The sequence below is a fragment of the Marmota monax genome, unplaced genomic scaffold, assembly GCF_021218885.2.
Source record: "Marmota monax isolate L192 unplaced genomic scaffold, Marmota_monax_Labrador192_F-V1.1 WCK01_AAM20220418_F8-fsc00017, whole genome shotgun sequence".
Classification (NCBI taxonomy): domain Eukaryota; kingdom Metazoa; phylum Chordata; class Mammalia; order Rodentia; family Sciuridae; genus Marmota; species Marmota monax.
The window spans coordinates 2,074,676-2,101,505 of NW_026695241.1; the positions used below are offsets into that span (position 1 = coordinate 2,074,676).

The 26,830-nt window shown below is 57.7% G+C and overlaps 1 protein-coding gene and 1 long non-coding RNA gene across 5 annotated transcripts in view; one reads left to right on the forward strand and one right to left on the reverse strand.

Annotated features, from left to right (window-relative positions):
* The window catches only part of Syne3 (spectrin repeat containing nuclear envelope family member 3), an 89,505-nt gene that overhangs the window by 24,090 nt on the left and 38,585 nt on the right, over positions 1-26,830 (forward strand). For all 4 annotated transcript variants that reach the window (XM_046440532.2, XM_058577867.1, XM_046440530.2 and 1 more), the window contains exons 2-6: positions 10,427-10,584; positions 15,821-15,993; positions 17,232-17,541; positions 23,940-24,101; positions 25,041-25,391. In XM_046440532.2, coding sequence (XP_046296488.1) covers positions 10,441-10,584; positions 15,821-15,993; positions 17,232-17,541; positions 23,940-24,101; positions 25,041-25,391 — 1,140 coding nt within the window. In that variant the 5' untranslated portion in view covers positions 10,427-10,440. The remainder of the gene's footprint in view (positions 1-10,426; positions 10,585-15,820; positions 15,994-17,231; positions 17,542-23,939; positions 24,102-25,040; positions 25,392-26,830) is intronic.
* Positions 5,376-8,560, reverse strand: LOC124090150 (uncharacterized). The gene is made up of 3 exons (XR_006850982.2): positions 8,458-8,560; positions 8,025-8,156; positions 5,376-7,518 (listed from the first exon to the last, which is right to left on the reverse strand). It is a non-coding gene; the product is annotated as an uncharacterized LOC124090150 (long non-coding RNA).

Here is a 26,830-nt window from a genome sequence, read left to right on the forward strand (position 1 = left end):
GTCTAAAGCAGAACAGGGAAGGCCTGGAAGCAGGAGGCGCGAAGGGGCCGGCCTGGCCTCAGCAAGGACTTCCCAGGCAGAACTAGCTTGGGGGGCAATGCCCAGGCCCAAAGGTTCTAGAAACATGGCCTGCAGGGACCAGAGCACCCTGGCAAGTTAGGGCGAGGTGGGAGCCCCTTCCATGAGGGTCTGCTCTAGAGATATGAGTTCTAGGGGAAGTCTTAAAAATTTTGTGTAAGAAACACAAAATATCGTGCACCCTGCATCGAGCCCCTGCTTTCTGCTGTGTCTGATGTCGCATTGGTGAGTTGTCAGTAAGCGAGGACACTGTGCTGTGCTGCCCATTTTCCTCTAAAGGGCCTGTTCGTGTGTGATCTGGGTTTGAGGCAGCGGGAGGCATGCAGTGAGGCATCAGTGGTCACTGTGGTGACAGTCCAGCGAGCAGACACTGGTTTCTGTGGGAGATGCTTGGGGAGGCGGGGCCAGCCAGCCAGGCAGGTCTGGTGGGTGCAGAAATGTTCCCTCTGTAGGGGAGACTGTGTCTGAGGAGAGGAGGAGCTGGGGGGACTGGGTCAGACCTGGTTGGCACACACCTCTGACTCCCAAGGCCAACAAGATCAGGGAGGGGGCTGGAGAGGGTAGCATGGGGGTTGTGGGTCAGTGCCACGCCCCAGAGATGCTGGCAGGGTGAGGACAAGTATAGGGACTTGGAGTGAGTTCCTGCTGGCTCCACCCCACTGGGACAGATCTCAGGGAGGGCTGTGGCATGGGTTGGGCCTCGCCCCAGGCCAGTGGAGAGCTGTCCTCGGCCCAGGGCTTTGGAGAGTCCATCTCCAGGGGCGTGGGACTGCAGGTGATGGGTTCCTGCTGAGGCAGGGGCTGGGCAGCGCTCCTCCTCGGCTCTCTTGCCCTGTTCCCCACACTGAGAGGATGCCTGTTCCTGCCCCCTCCCCTGGCCCCTGGTCCCATATGAACATGGCTGGTGCTGGGGGGGTAGTGGGAGAAGTTCCACTCCTTCCTGTGGACTCAGAGAAGGCCCTGAGCTCCATGGGGAGGCAGGGCCCAGAGAGGAGGGGGCCAAGGGAGGAAGGGGAGACAGCCTGGTGGGAGCAGAGGAAACAAATACCTGTGTTCTGTCTGGCATTCTGGGAGGCCCAGGGTCTGGGGACAGGGGTGGCCACCCTCAGGTCTATTAATCAAACACCAGCACACGCAGCTGCTCTGGAAATGAAGCCCCTGGTGGGTAGGGACAAGCAAGGGAGATCCCTGCCTTTTAGATTTCTAATTTTGGCCCACTTGACCCAAGCCTGATCACAGCGCCAAATCCCGCCACCAACAAATTCACACAGACAGATCCCCTTCATAGCTGGAGTAAGCTCCATCCTCGGTGACCTTAGACATCCCCTAAACTGGTGGCTCGGAAACATTATCTAGAAACTAGTTAGAAACGACTACTCCCGGGTCCCACCCTCCACGATTTAGAAACTGGGGTGGGGCCAGCAATCTGCTTTAAGAAGCCCTCCAGGTGAGGGGTGGGTGTGTGCGGAAGTGCTGGCCCCCAGCACTCTTCAAAGGGGTGTTGTGTTGTGTGTGTGTTACGACACTTAGTAAGAAATCCATGACAACACTTGATAACACACATCCATTCTACATGTTGCACTTTGGATCAAGATCCCCGAATTAATTTCACAACCCATGGAGAGGTCATGACCCCAGTGTGATAAAACTGCAGCTTCGCAATAATGCCTGGGGTCAGACTGGCGACACTAATGGGCCTGCCCACATCAGCCTGGGACAAGACACTCAGCATCCCAGCCAGCCTCAGACAGTCCCTGACACCCTGCCCAGCGCTGTGGGCCTCAGCAGAAGACCCGTCCCCTACCTCCTGCCCTCTGACCCGCTCTGCTCACCCACTCTGCCAGCAGCTCCTGGGACCCAGTAGGTCCTGAGAGGGGCGGTGAACTCCCGCATCCTCTGATTGGCTGCCCTCCTGGAGCCTGAGCCAATCACAACTGGCCAGGAAAAGCTAAGGCTCCACCCTTTGGAGCTACTGCCCCGCCCCTGGGAAGCCCCTAGGAGGACCCACCACCTGCTCTAGGGTCCTCCCTAGGTTGTTCTCCGACCTCTGTTCACTGGGCCACTTAGGTTTTGACTGCAGGCTGCCAAGGCCAGTGTTTCCCAGGGAGAAATCCTGGCACCCTCCAGCCGTGCCTGTTGATGGAGAGCTTGGGAGTTAATTTAGGAGCTATGTGAGGTGCTGTTTTATTGCTGGCCTATCTGGGTTAGGAGGTGGGCCAGCGAGCCGCTGGTTTCAGTGCCAAGCACCATTTATCTAGGATGGCGGGCTGATTTAAAGTCACTCTCAGCGCTCTTGCCTTGGAAGCAGTTGCTGGCTTGTGCTCTTGTGACTGGGACTGTAAAGTGGACCTCACAACCCCCCACAAAGTGGGGTTTGTTGTATGACCTTTGCAGTCGTGCCTCAGTATCCACCAGGGCTTGGTTCCAGAACCCCCCACAAATACCCAAATCTGCAAACGCTCAAGTCTGTTACATAAAACGGCACAGTATTTGCATAGGACCTACAGACACCCTCCTATAGACTGTCATCTCTGGATTACTTATAACAATATAATGTAAATAGTTGTTAAACTGTATTTCTTAGGGACTGATGACAAGGAACAAAGAAGTCTGTACAGGTTTAATAAAAATGCAAGTTTAAAAAAAAAAAAACTTTTTTTTTTAATATATACCAGAGATTGAACCCAGGGTGCTTAACCACTAAGCCATATCCCCAGCTCTTTTTATTTTTTGAGACAGGGTCTCATTAAGTTGCCTAGGGCCTCATGAAGTTTCTGAGGCGGCTTTGAACTTGGGTCCTTCTACCTCAGCCTCCCAAGCTGCTGGGATTACAGGTGTGTGCCAATACAGCCTGCCTAAAAATGTTTTTGATCTGTGGTTTGGCCAGCCATGTAGCCAATGGTCAGAAGGAGGTTGAGGCCCCTGGAGCCTGTGTGGCTTCCATGCAGTCCCTGTCCAAGCCTCTGTGTGGCTACCTCTATGGTGGGATAAAACCCAGGGATGGTTCCCAAATCTAGATTCAGCTGCCTTGGAGAGCCGGAAGAATATATACAAGATAGCACTACAGTGTCTGGTCTGAGGCTGGTTTGTCCTCCATGGGAGCCCCCTGACCCTCCTTTGTACACACTTTGCTCTTAAAACCGCCTTCTGTTCAGCCAGTGCAGGAGAGGCTCACGGAGGCCCATCTGTCGGTGTCCTGGGCTGTGGCCTCTCCTCAGCATCCTCTGCGATCTCTGGGCGGATTGCTTTCCTGGAGTCCGTTGGAATACACTCTGCGGTTGAACCCAGCTGTGTCTCAGTTCCTGAAATTCCATCTGAGTATAGGAGGGCAGTGGGAAGGAGGGTGGAAGGGTGGGAACTCCATGTGACAGGGCAGGACTGAGTCACAGTGCTGGTGAGTCACAGCCCACCGGGACTCTGGGTGGGTTTTTGGTTGGCGGCTCCTGGCTGGGTTCACCCGGCGGGAACCCCTGTCTGTACACTCTCAGGGCCGCTGCAGAGCCTGGTTGTCTAGAGCCACATCCCAGTACTTCCTGGGTTCAAGAACAAAATGTCAGAAGGTTGCTGGGTTGGCACAGGGCAGGCGTGGCCAGGCGGTAAGGCGGATGCTGCCTGGCAGCGGGGGCTCGCCTATTTGTCCTCCACTCTAGCTCCTCCAATCCCCGAGGGTCCCTTTCTGAACTTGGATCTTACTGAAGGCCTGCAGAGCTGTCTGCCCCGGGCTCCCTGCACTGCGTGGCAGCTCTCAGTGGGTTCAGAGGAGATGGCTCAGGCCTGGCGCTCAGCTTCTGGAAGCTTCCTGACCTCTCCCACAATGCACCGTTGCAGCGTTCCGGACAGGCTGTCTCCAGCTGTGCCCAGGGCCTTGGCCACCTTCCTACGGGCTGCTCCGCCTTCCCAGCCAACGGCTCTGGCCCAGGTTTTAAGTCCTTAATCTGTTTCTGGTCTGCCCTGTCACCTGCCCCAACCTGAGTCTTCTACCTCAAGAAAAAAAGAGAAAAAAAAAATACTCCTCTTCTGGATGCCATTGGTGATGGCCACGTGGCCACTGAGACCCAAGGCTGTTCCCTCTCTGTCTCTTCCACAGGCTGCACTTGCCTGGACCACAGTGGTCAGTGTCCTCTCGGAGGCCCCCTTGCTGCCCCGACAGACAGCTGAGAGACACACCCAGAGCCCACCCCTTGCTGCCCCTTTCCGGAGACCTTCCCCTTCCAGGGGCCTAGAAATAGAGGCAGCTTTATTCATTCATTTTCACCCAAGCACTTTTTCTTGCTGAAATGCTGCTTAGAAATGCTTACAAAATGCATAGTTCTTTATTATTATCATTATTTTTACTTTTGAGGTTACTTTCTTTTCTTATTAAGTGCAACAAAATTAATTCTAGGTGGATTAGAGTACTAAACATTAAAAAATAATACCACAAAATGATTAACATAATGTGGGAACAAATATATCCACACACGAATGTGATTGTGACTGTTAAACATTTCTTTATGTAATAAAACAAGGTAAGGAAATATTTGTCCGATGTGTCAAGAACTGAAACCTATGCGAAAATCTTGAATAGCCTGTGAGAAGACTGTTTAAAGGGCATCTACAGATGCATAAAAAAAGAGTAGTCAGAAACTAGAGGGAGAAGATTCTACATGATTTTGAAAAATTTCTACAAATGTAACTTGTTTAAAACAGATTTGGAATCAACCAGATTCTTCAAAGGCATTACTGATTAGTTGGACGTCTTCTTTTTAATTAGCTCGCAGTAGCTGCCTGTCTATGGGGCACAGCTGCTGCTTCAGGACAGGGAGCCTTGGATCCGAGGTGTGCGGTCCCCTGGGGTAACCAGCACCTGCCCTGTCCCTGTCCTTTCCTTCGGTTCGAGCTCCCCTCCCCGAGTTCTTCATGGCTGCTGTGAACGGGGTCCCTTTTAAAATGCCATCTCCTTAACCAACTTAAAGATGAGAGTCCCCCCGCCCCCGCAGAGAGACAGGGTCATGCTCCGTGGCCTTCCCTTGTCCTGGCCCTGCGCAGCGGCCATCTGCACTGTTCCCAGGCTCAGCCAGCCCCGTGTGTCCATCCCCGTGAACCCTGGCCATCGCCTGAAGCTGTTGTCCCCATACCAAAACTCCTGCTGGTTCCCGTTGCCCTGAGGGTCAAGTCCAGCTCCTGGATGCAGCTGCTGAGAGACTCTGACCTGGCCCTCACGCCCCCATCCCGGCTTTCGCCATCGCCCCTCCTCTCTCGCCCCCCCAGGGAGCTGCGAGCCCCTCTCCTTTGCCTCATAGGCAGCACCCCGCCCCTCAGCTGCTTCCTGAGCCCCCAGTAGCCCCCCCTTTGTGGTCCCCAGGCCTGTCTCTCAAGGCCCGCCTCAGCCTGTGCTCTGACCACCTGACCACACGTCCGTGTCCCTTAGTGAACAGGTGGTCCTGTGAGGCCACACACCTGTGTCTCCACTCGCAGCCCCTGGCACGCTGTGTGGCTGCAGTCCACTAGTCTAGCGGCCGGCGGGCCCCTTGCTGTCCTAGAGCCCCCGGGTGGTCAAGGGCTGCTGTCTGGCTGCCAGTCCTGAGAGGGGAGACCCTCTACCCAACACTCGTGGTGTTCAGGGAGGAAGGAGCAGCGTCCGCCTGTGGAGGGTGCTCTGGGAGCCGCCCACGGGGTGGTTTCCTGGATCACAGTAGGTGTTACTCATTTTCCAGGTGAGGAGATGGATATCCAGAGGGGTCGAGTGGCTAGATGTCCTGCAGCCAGTGAACCATGAGGCCTGGGCCACGGACCATCCGGTCCTTCCACCTGTGAGGCCTGCCCTACCCCAGACCACATGCCGCCAGCTTGGGGGAGCAGTGGTGTCCTGAAGTTGTGGGTTGGCGCCTTGGGCCATCTGCACAGGAGTTGGTAGCTACAGCCCGTGGTCCTGGCCCAGCTGGTGGCCGGCTCTGGTCCACTCAGCAGGCCAAGGATGGCTCTCACATTTTTCACAGAGCCAGGGAACCAATATTCAGCAGAGCATGCGTGAGGCCCATGCAGCCATCCACAGCCACAGATGCCATGGAAGTGCGTCCCCTGCATGGAAAATGTCCCCTGGCCATTCTACCTTGGATGTGATTCAAGGAATGCCCAGGGGCTGCGAGAAATGGGAGCTGTGGGAGGCGGGCTTTCCTCAGCTGCTTTGTGGGGTGCAGTGAGGCAGAAGCAGTTCTGTGGGCTGGCTGAGGAGGGTCTCGTGAGCAGACAAAGGGAGCAAAGGACAAAAGTGACTGACAGTCTGAGGGCAGTGGTTGGTCCCCAGGCCTGTTGTGTGGCTGGGCTTGTCCTGGCTCACAGGGGCCTCGGTCACAACCTCAGAGATCCCTCAGGGACTCCTGGTCCATTTCTTTGTTGCTATAACAGAATACCTGAGACCGGCAGACTTATGAAGAATAGAGGTCTATTTGGGCTGAGGGTTGTGGAGGCTGAAAGTCCAAGAACATGGCAGCAGTGAGGACCTCGTGCTGCTTTAATTCATGGTGGGAAGCGAAAGGGCAAGCAGGTGTGTGCAGAAGAGAAACGCAAGGGGCAGCCTCGCCGTGTACCACCCACTCCCATGGTAACTAGCCTCGCCCCAGAGAGCGAGAACTCACTCCCAAGAGAAGCAGCCGAGTGCCGCAGCAGGGGGTTAGTCCCTCGTAACAACCTGATCACCCCTTAGAGTTGCCACCACCCCACAACCCCCTTATAGTGGGAATCAATGCCAACATGAATTTCACTGGGGACAAGTCACATGCAAACCTTAGCACAATTCGACACTCACCGCATACAGATGGGGACACTGAGGCCCAGAGGGACAGGCGCTTGCTCAGGGAACTATCCAGACTCCAAATCCAAAGCCCCCTGCTTGCCCCATCTCAATTCTTCCTGGGCATTGAGCAGGACCCTCTCCCCCCACCCCAGCAATATCATTGAGGACGGGGTCATCGAGGGCAGGGGTCTCCGTGGGGTCAGGGAGGAGGACAAGAGATGGGGCAGGGCCAGTAACAGGCTGGCTGAGGGCTGGTGGGGGCAGTGGAAGACCAGGTGGCTCAGATGCTGGTGGCCCAGCTGCAGAGGGCTGTATTGGACGCTCCTAGGGCTGTCCCCGGGAGCGCAGGATGAGGCCAGGAGTGCGCTTGGGTTCACTGAGGTCAGCTCTCCGTCCTCTGTCAGAGGATGTGCTCGTGGCCCCCCCACTAGGCACAGGGCTCTTCAGGGCCTCCCCACTTGGTTTCGTCACAGGCCTCCACCCAGAGGCCTCTATCGCCGACCTTGGCTTCCACAAATGACCAGCGCGGGGGGCTCCCTGGTGAGCTTCCAGGGGTCCTAGTGTGGGGAGCGTCTCTCCAGATGGGCTTTCGTGGAGCTGTTTGTCCATACATCCTAGTGCGGTTGCTCCTCTCGGTTGGTGATGGGGAGCTGAGAGCAGGACTCCTGGGTGGGGTGGGGTGGGGCAGAGCGCTTGCCTGGCACACAGGAGGCCTTGGGTTCCAACCCCAGCAACAACAACAACCAACAAAAGACCCTCCCCTGGCTAGAATCTCGGGTCCCGTGAACCTGGACAGGAGCCAACAACCTCCTGCCACACCCAACTGACGGTGTTCCTGCAGCTGCAGGAGGCAGAGCCAAGCCGCGGCCCTGGGAGTCACAGCGCCTGGAACTGGGCACATGTATTTTTAGGTTGCGTTGTGGTTGCTGCAGGGATCTCCAAGTGTCATTGGTGCTCAATGCTATTGCACAGTTATAACTTAGAGGCCCTCGGTTAGATCTTGTGACTTAGTGCATCCAGAAAGGGGCGCCGCTGTGCGTGCATCTCGTGGATTTGATTTTTAATATTTGGTGACTAGGTTTTGATACAATTGGTTCTCTAATTCTTTGTCTTTTATTTTTGGCATTTAAAACCGGTTTTTCTGAGGAGGAAAGGTCAGGAGCGTCCTTACCCGCCTGGTGGCTCTTCCACCTGCGGCCACCCGAGAGCTCCCTTGCAGCCGGGACGGGTCATGCCTATTTGCCGCTGTGGTCCTGGCCTCTGGTGCGGCTCCGAGCTGTCACATTTCTAGTGTTGAACTGAGCTGAAACAAAATGGCTTGGCAGACGCGCCCAACAGGCCCGGGTCTCCCAGCACCACCTGCAGCTCCCCAGCCCAGCGCTGGTTCCGTCCGAGGCTCAACAGAGCCCAGCATCAGGCCCCTGTGCCCCATTTGATGCACCCCCTGTCTCCACACTACCAAGCCACACGGGCCCTGGGCACTTCCAGCCGGGGAGTCACCCAACCCCTCCTCCTTGAGATGATTAGACGCGCTCCCCCACCCTGGCCTCTGAGAGCCCAGAGATGCCTTTCTGTCCCTTGCTTTATAAAAAACAAAAGCGAACCTTTGGAAGCCAGGCAAGACGCCCCCTAGACCACGGTTTGGGACCATGAGTTGTCCTCACTGTCTGATGTGCTTTTCAAAAGAGGCAAAGCCTGGGCGTGGCGCTGGGCGCCTTAAATTGTTTGAAAAAAAAAAATCAAATCAAGACCGGCTCTGGAAGAAAAACAAAAACAACACACGGGCCCAGTTCCCAGAGCGCAGCCCACTGCAGCCCGCCCTGCCTCGCCCCCGCACCCCTCCCCGGCTGCCTTTGTCCTACAATGTCCTCCTTGAAGCTCTCCACCCTCGCAGCCTGGGGCTGGCGCCCAGCAAGGGCTGGTTGAGCAACCAACCCCCTCAGAGGAGAAGGCCACGGCACTCAGCCAGGTTCTTCAGAAAACTGGGTGACCACGGCCCTTCTGGAAAATTCACAAAGGGCCTGAGAGGGAAAATGAGGGAAAGTACTTCAGCGGTGGTCCCACCGACCGCAGACAGGTGTCCCAACCACGTGGCCTCTGAGGCCACAGTGCTGTTCCCATGCCAGGGGAGAAAATCCTGGAGACGGCCAGGGCCAGGCCTGGGGTGGTGGGCCACCTCTGCCCCTACCCCGGCTCCCATTCAGTCACAGGGACCCTCTGACACGGAGATGTCCCCATGTTTTCCTTTGGGTAGAAGTGGTTGCTGATCCTCGCCCCCCAAAGCACACACACTTTCTTTCTTTCTCTCTTAATCCTGGGGACTGAGCCCAGGGGCGCTTTACCACTGACCTACATCCCCTGCCCTTTTTTATTTTTATTTCGAGACAGGGTCTCCCTAAGTTGCCGAGGCTAGCCTCAACCTTGCAATCCTCCTGCCTCAACCTCTCAAGTCACTGGAATTATAGATGTGTGCCATTGCACCCAGTTAATGTTTCATTTTGCCTTAGAAGGTGTAGAGTTGTAACTACCAAATATTTAACCTTGCCTCATGTTCTGGTATTGTGACAGCCTCTACATTCTCTTCTGCAAGTTCACTGTGAGCGTAGGTTTGGGTGGTTACATAATATTGTCAAGTACAGATAGACCACCATGTAATGAACTCATCCTCAGTCACTGGGCACGTGGGCTGTTCCTGGCTCTGTCCTGCCTTGCCACGGTAGATAATGGCGTGGTGAGGGTTTTGCTGTGTTACGCTCGATACCCATTCTGTGTTTCTCTATCTAACAACTTAGGGCTCACTCCGTGCAAGGCATCATGGGAGGCTGGAGGGTAAGCCAGACATAATCCTACAATGCAGATATAAATAGCTTTAATCCAAAGCAGGTTAGACGAACCATCAACAGAAAACGAAGACCGTGATGTCGGAGAAGAGTTTGGGGCTTCCCAGGGTTTTAAGAAATCCCTGTGAGAAAACCTGAGACTTTGCCTCTGCAGCTCAGGCCAGGCCAGGAGTGTCAGTCTGGCAAGGGGGTAGTTTGGATGGGTGGCCTGGGCCAGCGGGCAGGTGCCACCTAAGGCAGAGGAGCTCACGGCTGCGTCTCCGGTCAGCAGGTTGCCGTCGCTGCCAGGTGTGCCAACAGGGGTCGGGGTGGAAATCAGTGACGGCCGGGGACCCTGGTGGTGAGAAGTAGGGACTACACACAGCCCCCGGCTGTCCCCAGCCTGGGCTGTTCATGGAGGGGGAAGCCTTGCGACTCCGAGGCCGAGGGCTCTTTGACCCACTCAATCAAGATCTGGGGCTCAGGCGTCTAGATGGTGAGCTTCAGGACCCCCTCTTGGAGGGTCCCCGCCCTCGAGCCATAGGAGAGAGCCGCTTGAGTCAGAGCTGGCCGAGAGGGCAGCGGGGGCCGAGGCCAGTGGGGCCTTGCCAGCCCGGACCCTGCGGCCCCAGCGCCTGCTTGACGGGCTGGCCCCGCGGGGCTGCGTGGCCCAATGGGAGCAGCAAGGGGCTCTGGGGTGCCGGTGGCGGGACGCGGCCCCTGTACCTTCCTGACCTCCTCTGTCCTTCCTCAGCCCCCGAAGGTGCCATGACTCAGCAGCCCCAGGAGGGCTTCGACCGCAGCGTGGAGGACGCCGAGGCCTGGATGGCGGCCGTGCAGGAGCAGCTGCGGGTCAACGACGACACCCGCGGGCCCCGCGCCGCCCTGGAGGCCAGGCTGCAGGAGACCGAGGTACGTGGAGTGCTGGCCCCGGTGGCTCTGCGGCCTTGGCGTGTCCCTCCCTGTAGACATCAGGCTTCTGGCCTGTTAGGTGGCAGGGGAGGCCAGTCTGTGCTGTCACGCTCTGGCCTGCGTTGTCACACTCTGGCCTGCGTGACATTGGGTTGCAATGCAGACTCTGGCCGGGGGCGGGCGCAGGGCTGAGAGTCTATTTCTGACGAGTCCCATGGTAGACGTTGCTGCTGCTCTTTGGGCACATGTTGGTAGTAAGGGACTGGAGCCTGCCCTCTTTTCCTGTGGTCCTAGCTGAGCAGCTAGGTGGACCCCACTCCGCTGGCCCTTGCCTCTTCCCAGCCTCTGTGAGGAGGGTCTGGGTGGGCCAGGTCTGCCTTTAGCAGGATGGGGAGGGAGCTCTGTCCAGTGACAGAAACGATGACCTGATCTCTCCAGCGCTGGGCTCTGTCCACCACAACTGGGGCACAGGAGGGCCTGGGTCCACAGAGAACTAAGCAGAAGTGTTGGTGCCAGTGCCTGAACTGGCATCCTGGTGCCCTGGTCTGAGGGTGGGCTACCCAAGGGACAAGAGCAAAGAACATCAAACCAAGATTCAGAGACTGGAATTGTAATTTCTATGATGATGTTAGACTGCTGTGTGGCGTCTGCAAAGTCCCTATCCCTCTCTGGGCCTCAGTTTTCCTTTCTTTAAGTGAAGTAGTTGACTTAAACACCTCTGGGGTCATGTCATTTGGAAATATCATAATTCTAATTTACCACTGAGCCACATCCCCAGCCCTATTTTGTATTCTATTTAGAATCAGGGTCTCACTGAGTTGCTTAGCACCTCGCTTTTGCTGAGCCTGGCTTTGAACTTGTGATCCTCCTGCCTCAGTCTCCCAAGTAGCTGGGATGATAGGCATGAGCCAGTGCACTTGGCCTAACATTTTTTTGTTTGTTTGTTTTTTTGTTTCTTTTGCTGTTGGTACTGGAGAGGAAAGCCAGAGGCCCACTACCACTCAGCTACACCCTCAGCCCTATTTAAACTTTTTCTATTTTGAGACAGGTTCTAACTAATTTGCCCAGGCTGGCCTCTAACTTGCAATCCTCCTGCCTGGGCCTTCCGAGGCACTGGGATTCCCAGTAGCTGCCGCTGCACCCGGACAGTGGTTCTGATTAAGGGGAGGGCCTGCCTTTTCCTGTGGCAAAACCCTGTACCTCCCACTTAGCTTTGGCAGTCCCCACCCCCATCCTGTGGGTTTCTGTATGGGTTCCCTCTTATTCTGTGCATTTGTTGCAAATACCTCATTTGCAACATTGTCGCCCTTTTTGGATGAGGACAGTAAAGATGAAGAATTTGCATCACCTTTCAGAGTCCAGGTCTGGCTTAGGTGGCAGAGGGAGGAGCCACCTTCTGCATCCTGCAACTGGGGGCCCAGTCTCCAAGCGCCTCTGGAGAGCCCTTTCACTTGGTCTCGCTCTCTGTTCTCATCATCATTCAGGGGAAAGCCTCCCTGACAGAGCCCTTGAGAGCCCCGCCCCTTTCTGCCATCCCTGGCCTGGGGCGTGGAGGTGGCTGAGACACACCCTATTGTCCAGAGTCCGTGGCCTAAGGGAATGGTACCAAACGTCAGGGCGACCACACAGCCCGTGTGGGGATCCTCCCGAAGTCGGGTCCCATGATGTACCCTCCTCCTCTGCAACCTCCCATGGCTCCCCATTGCCCAGCAAAGACCAAACAATCTTCACCTGGGATCCAAAGCCTCCCCTGCCACACGACCCTGCTCACCCACCTCAGCTGCCTCCCGTAGCCTCCTGGGGGTCCTCTGCTGGCGGTGCCCTTTGGCTTGGTCTGAGTGGGCAGTGAAGTGAGTGCCTGTCCCTCAGTCTTTCCTGGCCAATCTCCCTCTCCTGCCTCCCGACCTCTGTGAGCACCAGGGCCCTGCACGTGGGTCCCAATCCTCTGACCCGTGGTAGCTGTGTGGCCAGGAGGGGTCCTTCTGGAACCTCGTCTTCCCAAGGTAGAGCAGGGGACAGCTGGCCTTGTGCTGCCAGAGGCTGCAGGAAATGAGACCCCCTTAGGGCTGGGGGCCGAGGCTGCCCAGCAAGAGCAAGGCCTGGTCGCAGCCCTGCGCTGCAGGAGGCAGGGAGAACACAGGAAACGCCCCCTGTCCCTGGCGCCTGGGGGGCGGTGGGGGGGGACAGGGGCTGCCCACAGCGGCTGAGGCCTGGGATCTGGGCCTGCACCTGGGCTCCAGCTCCTACCCTGGCTGGCACCTGGGGAGTGTCCCGAGCTCTAGGAGCTTTGTCCTGCTCCTGGGGACAGTGACAGTCCCTGCCTTACAGGAGGGAGGGAGGGTGAAGGCCAAGGACAAAGGCCTCTCTGGCTGCTCTGTGGAGGCAGCTGGCTCCAGGCCTTGCCCTCGTGCAGTTCACACCCCGCCCAGCCTTGCCGAGCTAGTCCTGGGGCTCCCAACTCGCCTCCCAGCGTCCCCCTGTCTTGTCCTCTTCCTTCCTGGCTCCCAGCCTCCAGACCCTGCTGGACTTCAGGACTCCTGGCCTTGACTCCCTCTCTGGCTTCTAGGCCCCTTTCTCGTCAGGGACATTCCAGCATTTCCTGGGACTTGGCTTTCAAAAGCCAAATGCACCCATCCCTAAATATATCTTGCTCAGACCCCCTCTAGTGGTCTACCCTGTCTCTAAGACTTGGCAGCCATGCTGCCTCCTCCAGGAAGCCCTCGGGGATTTCCCAGGTCTCTCCTTGAGCTTCCTCATGGTTCTTTTTCACAGTCACTTGAGCTCTTGTTTGCAGCCTGGAAGTGCCGGCTTCATCTTGTTCATGCGGGACCCCACTGTCCAGCACAGCGCCCCACTGCTCAGCTGGTCTTTGCTGGGTTCAAACCCTGGTTAACCCCACTCCAATCCCCACGTCACCCCCCTTGCCCACACTGGCTGCGGCTCAAGGGCTCCTTCCCAGGTGGCTGCGCACCCCTGGCCGGGCGCTCCTGGCCACCCTCTGCTGGTGATGGACCAGGGGAGGAGCATACCATGGGGCAGCGGAGGAGGGCAGGGTGGACTGTGGGAAATCTGGTCCCCAGCTCAGCCACAGCCCGGGGCTTCTCCCAGCCCCAGGCCCTCAGGAACACCCCAAGTGTTGACTTTTCGGGGCAGTGTCTCTGCTTCAAGCCAGGGGGGCTTGGTGTTCTGCATGGGGACCGCCAGCTCCTCTCCTGTTGCAGGGAGCCACAGAGGACTCGCCTGCAGAGGGAGGAGCATCTCGGTCTCCCACGTCTGGAATTCCTGGCCTCCGCCATCCCTGGCCTCCCCCTCCCGGTGGCTGGGACTACAGTCATGCACCCCTGTGCCCGCCTGGGCGCCCTCATTTGTAAGACTGGGATTGCCAACGTGCCCGTCTTGCAAGCCTGGGGATGTGGGGTCCCTCTGAAAATTCTGGGAGTTGGAGTCACCACGTCCTTGGAGGAGGTTTATTAATAACCAGTCAAATCTCTCTCTAGATGGCAGGACATTTGTCCTTGGCCTTGTTGTGGAATCCTGTTCCTGAGTGATGTGCAACGGCCTACCTGGGGAGTGGGTTAAGAGGCTGGAGCCCTGGGGTTTCAATCAGGCACTGGCCACTCCGGCCTCTTCGTCCCCACATGGCTGCCTGCTACTGAGCAGTTGCAGGGGACCATACTGGTTGCTTGCGGCAGCCCTGCCCTGTGGGACCTGCCACATCCCAAATAAGACCTCTTTCCTCTGGGGACACCTGCTCAGCTTCTCTCTACCTGTGCCCCACCCCACTCCCCTGTGCACACAAAGGCGACCTGCAGGAGCAGCTCGGTTAGTGTCATGGGTGGGGACGTCCTTTACACGGTCACCATCCTGAGGAGGATCAAGAGGGGTAGGGGCCAGTGCCCTTTGCTCAACAGTTTGCTTTCTTTGCTGTGACTTTTAAATTACTACATGAGGTGGGCAAAGCAGGGGTCCTTAGTGCTGCCCTGGGACAGGAAGGGAGGCCCAAGGGGCCGGATGGCCTGCCTTGGCCACAGCCCTCAGCGGGGCAGCACCGACACTCCAGCCACAGAACAGGGTCCGAGAAGCCAGGCTCCAGGACCTCAGCCTGGGAAACCGACAGCTGGCCCCAGGGAGACCGCTGGGAGCTGAGCCTGCGCACCTGAGCGTTAGGCAAATGAGCAACTCCAGGAAGCACAAAGCCACCGAGCAGCAGGTGGTGACAGCAGGTGACAGAGGTCCTCTAGCTCCTGACACACTGCCACCCTGGTGGCCTATCCGTGACCTCCCGCTCTGTGGGCTAGAGGACGTAAGTCCTGTGACAGGGGTCACACAGTAGCAGGGGGTGGAGTGGGAACGCAGTGTTGGTCTGACCCAGGGACCAACACTTGCCAGCCCCGGAGCATCAGAATAATAATGTTGATAATCAGAGGCTCACTCCTTGCCAGACCTTGCACGTTCCTTTGGTTCCTCCTGCCACCAAGAAGTTGATGCAAGATAAGGTTAGCCAGGCAGGGGACACACCCAGGAGAGGTGACAGGCAGGGAGGAGCTGGGAGGCTGGGAGGCAGGACAGGTCCCAAGGCCAGGGGAGCAAGGGGGGCTGGTGGGAGCAGCTCAGGCCTCTGGGGATCTCAGGGCACTTGGCAAGACCAGGTGTCTCTGAGTTAAAGTGGCCCATCAGGGACCCCTGTGTCTCCTAGATATAGACCTGCCATGTGTCCCTGCCACAACTGGTCACCTGTGGGAGTGGCTGTGGGACCATGGCCCTGGTGGGAAACAGGGTTGCTGATTCCAGAGGCTGCACTGGGCCCCTGGGCCACGCTGGCCCCCCATAACAGACCTGAGAGGACCGTCTGTGACATGACTGCATGTGTTTTGTCTTTTCATCCTGAAAAAACAATCGGAGAGGCAGACGGTGGTCATTCCACCTCAGAGTGAGAAACCTCCATTTCACAAATGAGATCACGGAGCTCAGGGCGGACTGAGAGGTGTTGGACAGACCAGGCCCAGTGGGCCTGCGTACTCCCAGGGACAGGCCAGCAGTGCCGGGCTCCCCCTCTTCTCCTCCCTGGGAGCCAGGAGTGGGTCACCCATGGTCACGGAGGAGGGGTGCAGGGCGGGGGTCTGAGCCCCGCTCTCCAGCCCCAGGGTCCGGGCTGTCAGCTCCAAGCCACTGTCTTCTTGAGCCTGGGCCTGTCTGTGTGTGCCCAACCCTGGGAAACTGGCTTTTGTGCCCACAGAAAATCTGTCAGCTGGAGCCCGAGGGGCGCGTGAAGGTGGATGTGGTGTTGCGGGCGGCCGAAGCGCTCCTGGCGTGCTGCCCCGAGGACCAGAAGCCGGAGATCCTGGCCCGGCTGAAGGACATCAAGGCCCAGTGGGAGGAGACCGTCACCTATATGACTCACTGTCACAGGTAGGGCAGCCAGGACAGGGGACCCCACCAGGGCTGCCGACCCTCCTTGGCCACCACCACACTGGCCTGGAACCTGGGCATTTCTCAGTCTTGGGATTCCTGGAACAGGATGTTCTTTGGGGGTTCGGCCCCGGCCTGCCTGCCTCTTCCTCATTAGTATCCAGCTTAATGATGGTAGTAGATACGGGGAGCCCCAGGTCTGCTAACGAGTCCTGGTAGACTGCTCATGCGTACGCCCTCCAGGATAGCCCCCGAGAAGAAGACCTGGCCTGCCAGCTTTGGCCCCATGCTCTGCCTGCACCAGGGAGCCCAGCTTGTGGGGGAGGGGTTGGAGAGGAGAGACGGAGACTAGACAGACCTGGCCTCCACTGGAGCCCGGTACTTGCTGTGTGGTCTTGGGAAAGTTACCTGACCACCTTTTTTTTTGGTGCTGGGATTGAACCCAGGGCCTCATAAATGCCAGGCATGCGATTGACCACTGAGCCACATCCCCAGCCTCTGAGCCACAGGCACTTCCTCCAGTCACGGGGGCCGCCAAGTGGTCCTGAAGGTTAGGGGGATGGAGGGATGACCTTGCAAGGGCAAGGCTCAGTGCTGTCTTCCAAACCCTCCCACTCAAAATTCCCAACAAGGTGGCTTGAGGTTTGCTGGCTGGAGCGAGAGGGCCAGGTCCACCTTACAGATGGGAGGGTTCTGCATGTGGCTCAGGGGCCCCTGAGGCCGGTGGAGAGGCGTGGTCACACTGAGAGTTCACGTGCCCCTGGAACCCACATGCAGGCCGCAGTCCCCCACTGGATAGTAACTAGCAAACCAGAGACACCACTGTGTCTGCACGTTGATGGCACAGTCCCGGGTGACCTTGTCCTTCCTGACTGAGGACAGCACGTGGCAGGGCCCCAGGCCATGTATTCAGAGTCCCTGTGGCAGGGAGATTTTGGAGGGATTGCTGTGCTGATCGTGCAACTGGGGTGCTGCTGGCTTACTGCTGCCTGAGCCGCGTCACTGGCTGGTGTTCTCAGGACATACCTGATGCTGAGCCGCAGCCTCACTGGGAGCTTATTAGCAGGACAGGAGGGTCTCTTCCTGGAGGACCGAGCGAGGTCTAGAATCTGGAGTGTCCACCAGCTGTCCAGGGACCCTGTCTCCATGGTCCCTGGTGCTGGGGCGGGGACAGTGGCATGGCCCCTGCCCAGGAGCCAGGCGGCACCTCCTCATGGCCTCGTGCTCTGTGCCCACAGCCGCATCGAGTGGGTGTGGCTGCACTGGAGCGAGTACCTGCTGGCCCGGGACGAGTTCTACCGCTGGTTTCAGAAGATGACGGTCACTCTGGAGCCCCAGGTGGAGCTGCAGCTGGGCCTGAAGGAGAAGCAGTGGCAGCTGGGCCACGCCGAGGTGCTGCTGCACAACGTGGACAACCAGGCCGTGCTCCTGGACCGGCTGCTGGAGGAGGCGGGCTCCCTGTTCAACAGGATCGGGGACCCCAGCGTGGACGAAGAGGCCCAGAAGAGGATGAAGGCCGAGTACGACGCCGTGAGGGCCAAAGCCCAGGTGAGGCCAGCCGGGCCCTATCCAGCCACCTCCCGGCCATCCATCCACCGTTCACTGTCCAGCCGCCCAGCACCCATGCCCCCAACCTCCCTTCAGCACCCTCCTGGCCACCTTCTCCCTCCTCACCACCTGCCTCCCACTGCTACCACACCTGTCTGGCCCCCACCCTGTCCACTGACCCAGCCAGGCAGCCCTCTACCTCCCCATCTCCCCCCCAGCCTAACCTGTTCATGTGCTCAACCTGGTGATCACCCACCCATCATGTACCTGCCCCTCAGCCCACCCACCTCGTCACCCACATTCACCCATCTCTCTCCCCATCCACCCCTCACTCACCTGCCCTTATCTACTGTCCCCATCCACTGATCCACCACCCACCAGGCACCTATCCGTCACCTTCTACCTACCCGTCCATCTGCTGTGCCACCCACCACTCACCATTGCCCACACGCCCAGAGTCGCTCAGGGCTTGATGTGCCTGGGTCTGAGTCCACAGGTGGTGACCAGTGGCTGGTCACTGTGCTGTTCTTCTCCACCCGAGCAGCACCCTTCTCTCTCATCCCTCCCTCCTCCCCCTCCTGTCCCTCGCCTACCCCCGCCCTCTGCCTGTCCCTTGCCCACCTTGCCTTGACTCATTGGGTTACTGAGTTCATGTGATGAAGTTCTGTTTGGTTCTTTATTATGTCCACTTATTCTTTCTTTATCAAATGTCCTTTTTTCCTGAAGTCTCCTGTTCCTCCTGGATGCAGATTGTATTCTGAGCATGTGCACTTCTCGGTCCCCACGGGGCTGTTCAGGCAGCTAAAGCCCCAGGGTCTGGTGCTACTGCTCATGTGTCTCCTGTTGGGGGGACTGTTTCCCGGGGGGCTCTGGGAGTGGGAGCTGTGAGTCACCCCAAGCAGGCTTTCTCTGTGTGTCCTCAGGGGTGGAACATGCCCGACCTGCAAAACTCCCCTGGGAATTTACCTTCATAGTCCCCCTGGGGATTCCCGAATTAAGTGGGTTCTCTAAACTGAACCCCACACCCAAACTGTGGGACAGGCCCCTGGCTCTGTATTCCGAAGGTGACTGGTTCTGTCTGTTAGGCCTAGTCTAAAACACGGGTTTCTGTCTCACGCTGGCTTTATGGACGTATGTGTTTCTAGTTGCCCTTGGCTGGTATGGGCAGGAAGCCCACCTAGGGCTCCCTTGTAGGGGGTCTCTGCTTCCTCTGTGGCCAAAGTTCACGCAGAGTCCAGCCTGAGCGCTCAGCCCCAGCTTCTAGAAACCAAGCCCAGTTCGCGTCATGGGGAGTTCTCCGCAGCTTCCCTCCTGGTCTGGGGACTGTTCCTTCCCACTGTGCCAGGTGTGGCTGGGGGACAGGGCTTGCTCTCTCTTCCCCACAATCCCGCTGGCTGGCAGGAGGACAGCCCGGGGCTGGAAGTCTCCTGGGCTCCTCCCGTTCAGCTCAGGGGAAACAAGCCCCATAATAAGCAGAGACAGGGAATTGGTGGGGAGCAAGGTGGTCCCTGAGTGAAGGGACTGATCGGGGATCAGTCAGGGTCAGGCTGCTGCTTCCCAGCTGTGTGGCCTGGGGGCCGCTCCCCTGCTCTGCCAGGTTGCCAGGGCTGCATGAGACACCTGTGAGCTCTTTAAAATCAGCAGTGTTTTCCCAGCGTGGAGGACAGCCTCTGCACCAGGTGGGTGAGAATAAATAGCAACAGCACCCATGTTAGGCGTGCAGCAGGTGCTCAGGGCTGTTTGCTGGATGCACAAGACCCCACCCCTGCAGCAGGAAGGGGAGCAACCCGCAGGGCCCCAGTGGGCAGTGGCAGAGGTCCTAGGACAGCTGCTCAGGGGTCAGGAACTGGAAGGGCAAGGCGGGTATCAGGTTTGTTCTTGCAGGTGTAGCAGCTGATCTCGTGCAGCAAGCCAAATCCCAAGTGGCCAGGGCAGGCTCAACAGCAGTTCTCTCTCCAGGTCTCCCCTTGGGCCTGTAAAGGGCACAGTGCTGGCCCCTCATCCTGACTTTACAGAAAACAGGTGCCTGTGCCAATCAGCAGAGCCCCTAGTGCAGGGTGCAGAGGAGAGGAAACGGAAGCCGCTGGTGTCCACGGGGTGGGCGGATGCCAGGGTGCTGGCTGAGCACTAATTCTGGCCCCAATGCAGGAATGGTCACCTCGGAGAGTCTCACTGTCATTCCAGGGGACTTCCCCCTCACATGGGCCAAAAACCTGTAGAAATGGCAACTCTTATCAGGAAGCACTACTTTTTACAAGCCTCTTCCTGTCTCTGGCCTCACTCGATTCCTGCAGCCTTCTTATGAAGTAGACAAAGAAGATGTTATTGGGCTCAGTTTTCATATAAAAAAAAAAATACAAGGGTCTGACAACCCTGGCCACTGGATAGAGACAGAAGTTCTGGGTGGCTCCCTAGGTGCTCTACCTGCAGCTGGGCCTCAGGTCCTGGGCGCATCAACACGCCTGGGCGCATCTTCCCTCAGTGCTTCTGCGGGCTGGGAAGTGACAAGCAGCAGAGGTGGGGGTGCTCGGGACCCCTGAAGGAGGGTGCGCGTCCTGCCAGGTTTCTATAAGGCTTGGGGCGGGCTGGGGGGCCAGGGTGTGGGTCCTCCACTGAGACAATAGCAATGTGGGGGCAGCTGCCCTGGTGGAAGGCCCCCAGAGTTGCCAGAAGAGCTGGTCAGTGTGACTCTGATGTGGCAGTGGGTGCGGGTGTGTGGGAGTGACTGGATCCTGATTCCAGAAGTGAATCCATTTGGCGTTTTCAGCTGTTGGCTGAAGTCCCTGGACCCTGGATTTTCTCTTCCTGGCCCCAGAGGTTCGGCAACACTCCCTACTCCGAGGGAACCCATTCAGTTTTGGATGGGGAGGGATGTGGCTCTCGGTGAGGCCTTCCTCATCTTCCCCAGAGCTGACTGAGGGAAGACCGAGGTGGACAGAGGGCAGGGCCAGGCGGGCCCTCCGGGTCCTCTGCAGGTCCACTCAATGAATCTTTCCAGGTTGAGGAGCCAGAGTTTCCACCAGGTTCCCAGAGGGTGCCACAACCTTGGAACACTGACAGGCTACCAAGAGGGCTGTGGCCCAAGGTCCTCGTCAGCACAGTGGGATCTGGCCCCAGGGAACCAACCTCCAGGGCTCACCCTGGCCTGCCAACCCTGGACACAAGGAAAATGCTCGGGCTTCGTCCCAAGCAGGAAATGCAGATCCAGTGGCCCCAAAGATCCTTGGTGGTCCAGAGTCCCCTGGTCACCTGCTCTGCGTGTTTGATTGCCGACCTCACTTTGCATGAAAGGCTCCCTCAGGGCACCCCAGTGACTGCACCAGGGCCTGTGAGGGTCGGTCCTGGGAACTTCCTCTGGGTCCAGGCCTGACCTTGGGGTGGGGAGGGTCCGATGTTGGTGGGGAGGGGACCAGCGTGGCCTCTGGACGGTGAGATTCTGGGTTGGACAACAGGCTGAGCCGAGCTGAGCAGAGGCACAGGCTGGCCCAAAGCAGGCGGAGGGAAACTCAGGCCGGTGGCCTGTTGCCCAGAGTGTCCTGCTTGTTTGTGTTTAATCCACTACTTCCGTTTGCCAAAGCACAAGATGAATAGCAGCGTCCTCTTTCTTCCGGCCTCCCCCCTCCCCCCGTGGGCCTCAGAGAAGGGGTGTTTGTCTGGTACCTCGGCCACTGGTCAGAGACGCAGATCCACACTGCCCTTGCTCACTGGCTGGGCTGTGACATCCCTGATGGCTCCGCTGGGCCACAGACGGCTTGATTGTTGGGTCTAACGAGAAGGCGGAGCTCTCTCCCATGTGTCACCCCTGACATCTTCCCACGGCCATGCTGGACCCTGCCGTGAGGGCTGCGCCTGGCACGGATCTCGTCTGGATCCTGGCCCTGCCCGCTACTCCTCGCGAGCGCCTGCTTCCCATCACCGAGACTTTTATTTACTCTGGACGCGGTGGGTGCCAGCACCTCATCACTCACACACTGGGCACCTCCCGTGGGCCCTTCCTGGGGACGTGGGGAGAGGAATTCACTTCCCTCCCACATCCGTCACCATCAGCATCCATGGGCCAACAGCCTCCGCTGGCTGCTCCCGACCCACGACCCACGGTGTTTACAGATGAACCTTCCCTGGGAATTGGGGAGCTGGGCGGGGATTCTGATGGATGCCAACAGTCCCTCGGGGCTTGGGGAACCGGCCAGGTTCTAGCACCCTCCCCACGGCTGCAGGGGACGGTTCCTGCCAAGGGTCCACTTTGGGATACAGGCACTTGTTTTGAGAGAACCGCTCAGTTCTTCCCTGAGAAGCTTGGTCTGAAGCCTGGGAGTCTCCGTCTCTAAAATGGGGGGTTTTCTCCCCTCGTGATGGTTGTCACAGAGGGTTAAATGGATCGGTGTTTCTAGGTTTGGTGAGAAGCCTCTCAAAGGAGAGGGAGCTTACACAAGCCGCTGGGGACGTTTTTCCGGTCCACTTGTCTGTTTCTCTTCCCAGTTGAGAGCTTCTGACTTAGCCTCATGGCAAGCAGGGACTCCCTGGACGTGGCCTCTCTCCAGGATGAAAAGCCCAGGTCAGCAAACTTCAGTCCTTGTGCCAAATCCAGCCCCGCCCCTGCTTGTGTCTGCCCTGGCAGCTGGCGGGGATTTCCACATTTTTAAATGGTTGGGAGAAGTTAAAAGCTGAATGTTTCATGATGGCAAAATGGCATGAAATCCCAACTTTACTATCCAAAATGAAAGCTGTGTTGGAACATGTCATCCTTGACACGCTGGCTAAGAGTGCTCTTGTCCTACAACAGAAGTGGCCGTTATGTGGCTGGCGGATTGCAACAGAAATCAGGCGGAGGGCAAAGCTAGACCCCATGCCGTGCAGCCCTTGATAGAAAGTCTGCCAGGCCTCACGCGAGCAGTGATTTGGGGTCTGACACTTGAGGCTTGAATCTTGATTCTGTCAAGAGTTGCGTGACCTCCCGACTCTAGTTTGGACAGTGGCAGGAGAGAGGTTTTGTGGCATCATGTTAAAGAAGATAATGCGTAAGTTCCAGTCACACTGTGAAACGAGCCGCTGTCTTTTCCCTTCTCTTGACGGTCCCTGGAAAGTCCCTTTGATGGCTGACACCCAGGGTCTGCTCTTCCTGTCAGGAGGCACACCTAGAGCCGGCCCTGAGCTAGATGACATAGTGGGGCAGCGTTGTCTGTAGTGATCTCCTGGTCCCCCTGAAGGTAGAACCTGATGGAGGGGTGCTGGGCTAGAGTTGCATCCTCGTGTTTTGGAAATACCCCGGGCTCCCAGGGTAGTGGGCAGAGCTTCAGAGAAAGAAGGCAGGGCCCTGGGGTCAGCTCTGCCAGGTGGTGCTGTGTACTGTGCCAGAAGAAGCCCTGGGAAGCAGGGGATAGTAAACTATGACTCATGGTTACCAAGTGCTTCCTCGCTGATGGGCACTGTCCTTAGAGTGGCACAAGCCCTGGCTCATTTCATCTCCCTGCACCCCAATAGGGTTGTTAGGAAGGAAGAGACTTGGGCAGAGAGCAGTCCATTACATGCCAAGGTTCCAGCCACAGGCAGTGGGCTCCCTGGCCCAGGGCCTTGACCACTGGACCACAGAGCCTCATGCCAAGGACCTGTCTTGGGATGCCAGAATTTATAACTTGCATTTAAGCCTGGGACAGTAGAGAGCCATCGAGGGGCTTAAGGAGACAGCACTGTGATCAGGGAATGTCTAAAGAACAGTCTCTAAGAGCACAGTAGGTCTCACAGCAGGGATACTGTCATTTCCCCAAGTATCAACTATCCTGCCTCTGGGGCGTTAGACCTTCAGTGGGACTGGCTGAAGGTCAGATTCTAGCCCATGGAGAAGGGGGCAGCCTGCATTTGTGGCATACCCTGAAGACATGGTGTATTGGGCTAGAACTGCCTGTTGGCCCTGTGTTGCCACCAGGTTTGCCTTCCCACTGTCTGAGCCTGGCGACCTTGGGCAAGTCCTTTCACCTCTCTGAGGCTCAATGTCCTCATCTGTCAAACCTGAATGATCACAAGGACATCACTCCCCGGGAACACTGTCCCTTCCAGTGCTTAATAATCACAAGGACATCACTCCCCCGGAACACTGTCCCTTCCAGTGCTGAATAATCACAAGGACATCACTCCCCCGGAACACTGTCCCTTCCAGTGCTGAGCACCATGGTGACGCCAGGAGAGTTCAAGGAGCTTGAGTATGTGAAGCTCTTAGCGGGTCACCATGGTGCTGAGCCCTGGAAGGGACAGTGTTCCAGGGGAGTGTTGTCCTTGTTGTCACCAAGCCCCAGGTGTTGAGTGCCATTCCTAGGACACAGCAGCAAAGAACACCAGCACTAGAGTTAAAGGCAGGGACAGCCAGACGGGGGCCCCTCACAGCAGGTTCCCCCCTCCCGCAGGACCGGGTGCACGTGCTGGAGCGGGTGGCCCAGGAGCACCAGCAGTACCAGGCGACCGTGGAGGAGTTCCAGCTGTGGCTGAGGGCCGTGGTGGAGAAGGTGCACGGCTGCATGGGGCGGGGCTGCGCGTTGCCGACCACGCTCCGCCTCTCAGCGCTGCAGGTACGTCCCAGCCCGAGGCCCCGGACGCCTCGGAGGGAGCGCCCCCCGGCGGCAGGTTCTGAGTTACAGTTAACAGGGCAGCGCCTGGGCACAGAGCCTGCCTGCCCTGAGTGGGAGCAAGGCATCCAGCGCAAAACGCTGGGGGTCTGGCTGCTTCACAGAAGTCCGGGAGCCAGGGGCCATTTTTGGACACGCAGGACCACAGCAGCGTGGTCTAGACCCGTGGGTTTGAAGGCAGGCATGTGGCAATGTCCAGACACATTTTTATTTGTCACAACTGGGGGTGGGTGAGCTGAGATCAGGGATGCTGCTAAACACCCTCCAATGACCAGGACAGCTCTGCAGCAGGGGATGACCCAGCCACTCATGTCAGTAGTGCCCAGGTGAAGAGCCCTGGGTGGACCTTGGTCCCTCAGTCCAGAGACGCTGGCCTTTGTGACTGCATGTCCCTGGAGAGACCCCGGCTCCCTCTGCTAAGTGAGTGGGCAGGTCATCCTCAATAATTCAAGAGCCATGTGGCACCTGATGGGTGTGTTTCGTATTTGTATTTGTATTTAATGGACTCACCTTTTAAAATGTTGATGAAAGTTATTCAGAAAAAAAAACACATTGTCATAAATGGAAACCCAGCACCATTCATTATATCAACACAGTGAAAATGAGTGGTTCTCTCTGTCCCCACAGTGCTGTCTGTCAATGGCTCTGTGCCTTAAAAAGATGGACCAGTGCCCCAAAGTGCTAAGTCAGAGAAGCACCCACCCAACCGACTTTCTCCTTGACCTAATCAAAGGCTTGAGAAGGGCTTGGGAGGGAATCAGGTCCTCACCCTGCCGCCCATCCTGGGGCAGAGTCCACCTGGGCAGCCCGAACCCAGGAATCCAGGGATGAGTGCCCGCGTGGCATCCCAGGTCTGCTTTCCCCCTGCCCTTCCCGCTTCAGGACATCGCCAAGGATTTCCCCCGGGGCGAGGAGTCTCTGAGGAGGCTGCAGGAGCAGTCCGAGGGCGTCATTCAGAACACCTCTCCTCTGGGTGCGGAGAAGATCTTGGAAGAACTGGAGGAGATGCGGAAGGTCCTGGAGAAGCTGCGCGGCCTCTGGGAGGAGGAGGAGGAGCGGCTGCAGGGACTGCTCTCGTCCAGGGGGGCCTGTGAGCGGCAGATTGGGCTGCTGGAGGCCGAGCTTGGAGAGTTCAAGAAGGGACTTCAGAGGCTGGCCCAGGAGGGCCTGGAGCCTGCGGGGAAGGAGGCAGGGACCGAGGACGAGCTGGTGGCCCGCTGGAGGCTGTACTCGGTGAGTGGTGTTTGGCCAAGCCCTGGAGCGGTCCAGGTGTGTGAGCCTGGGGGTCGCCACTCGGAGCTCCTCCGTGGGACAGAAAAGCCACCAAGCCTTACGCACACTCCCTTTGGCTTCCTGGGTCTCTGGTACCTTCCTGGAGGGGTAGAGGACAAATGGGTGTTCACCCCCATTTTCCAGATGAGGAAACTGAAGCCCAGAGAGAATCCACCCCTCCCCACCATTCCCAAGGTCACATGGTGAGCTAGAGAGTAAACACCAGAGGTAGACAGGGCCTCAGAGCCCTCCCTTGGTGGGCTTGGGGTGGACATCTCAGTAGAGAACAGGCTGTTACAACAGAAAGAAAAGCTTGTAATGGAGACATGACGAGTGACAGACACAGCAGTGGGGGAGTCTGGGGAGGCCAAATGGAGGATGGTGGGGTGGACTCCAGACCCAATCAGAGGACACCCTGCTCCTATACACTCAGGAGATGTGTTAGTCACCATCCTGTCATATCACAGAATACCTGAGGCAATTCACTTATAAAAAGGTTTGCTTTGGTTCATGGTTCTGAAGGCTCCAGTCCATGATCTAGTGGCCCCATTTCTGTGAACCCCTGGCTCATACCAAGAGCTCATCTCATGAGTCAGGAAGAGGAAGAGACTGGGGCCCCAGAGTCCTCCCCAAGGGCACGCCGCTTCCCCCAAGGACCTAGGGATTTCCTGGTCTCATCTCCTCAAGATCCACAGCATCTTCCAAATGCATCGGCCTCCTCTCCTTCTAATCTTTGCCCATAGACAAAAATATTTTTGGAGGTAGTAGCAGGCAGTGACCAAGGGCATGCACTCTTTCGGTTTTCTTGAGATTCAGTCCTGTGGCAGACCAGGACACTGCAGCGATCATCTTCCTGCAAGGGAACTGTTTCCCCTCCGCGTGAGCAGAAGGTGCTGTGGCCCAGGGTTAGGGCCGGGAGACTCTGGGGCCAGACCTCCTGGGATCAGCCCTGCTTCCTCCCCTCGCTTTTGGGATGGCTTTGGGAGAATTGCTTTAGCCTCGGTTGCCTGTGAACTGGGGGAAATGACAGAGCCTTTGGAATTGCATCTGCCACAAAGGCAGGCTCCCCACTAGCCCCGCTGCCCACTAGTGGCCCATATCACCCGAGCGTCTCCTAGAATCCCTCCCAGAGCTTCCTTCCTTTGATCCTGTTCCCGAGGATTCCCTGTGACTAAGCCTAACTGGGGCTGCCCGTGGGTCCATCCCTGTGCAAGGAGGTTCTGAGGTCAGCTCAGGAGGGCAGAAGCACAGGGCTGCCTCTGGGAGCCTGGGTGGCAGCCGCCCTGGGCCCCTGATTTGCCCTGAGTGCCTGCCTGGTCAGTACCACTGTCCCCTGTGGCTGGTGGGAGCATGCCCCTTGTATCCTATGGGACAGTTTTCAGGCCTGCCCTGAGTTGCTC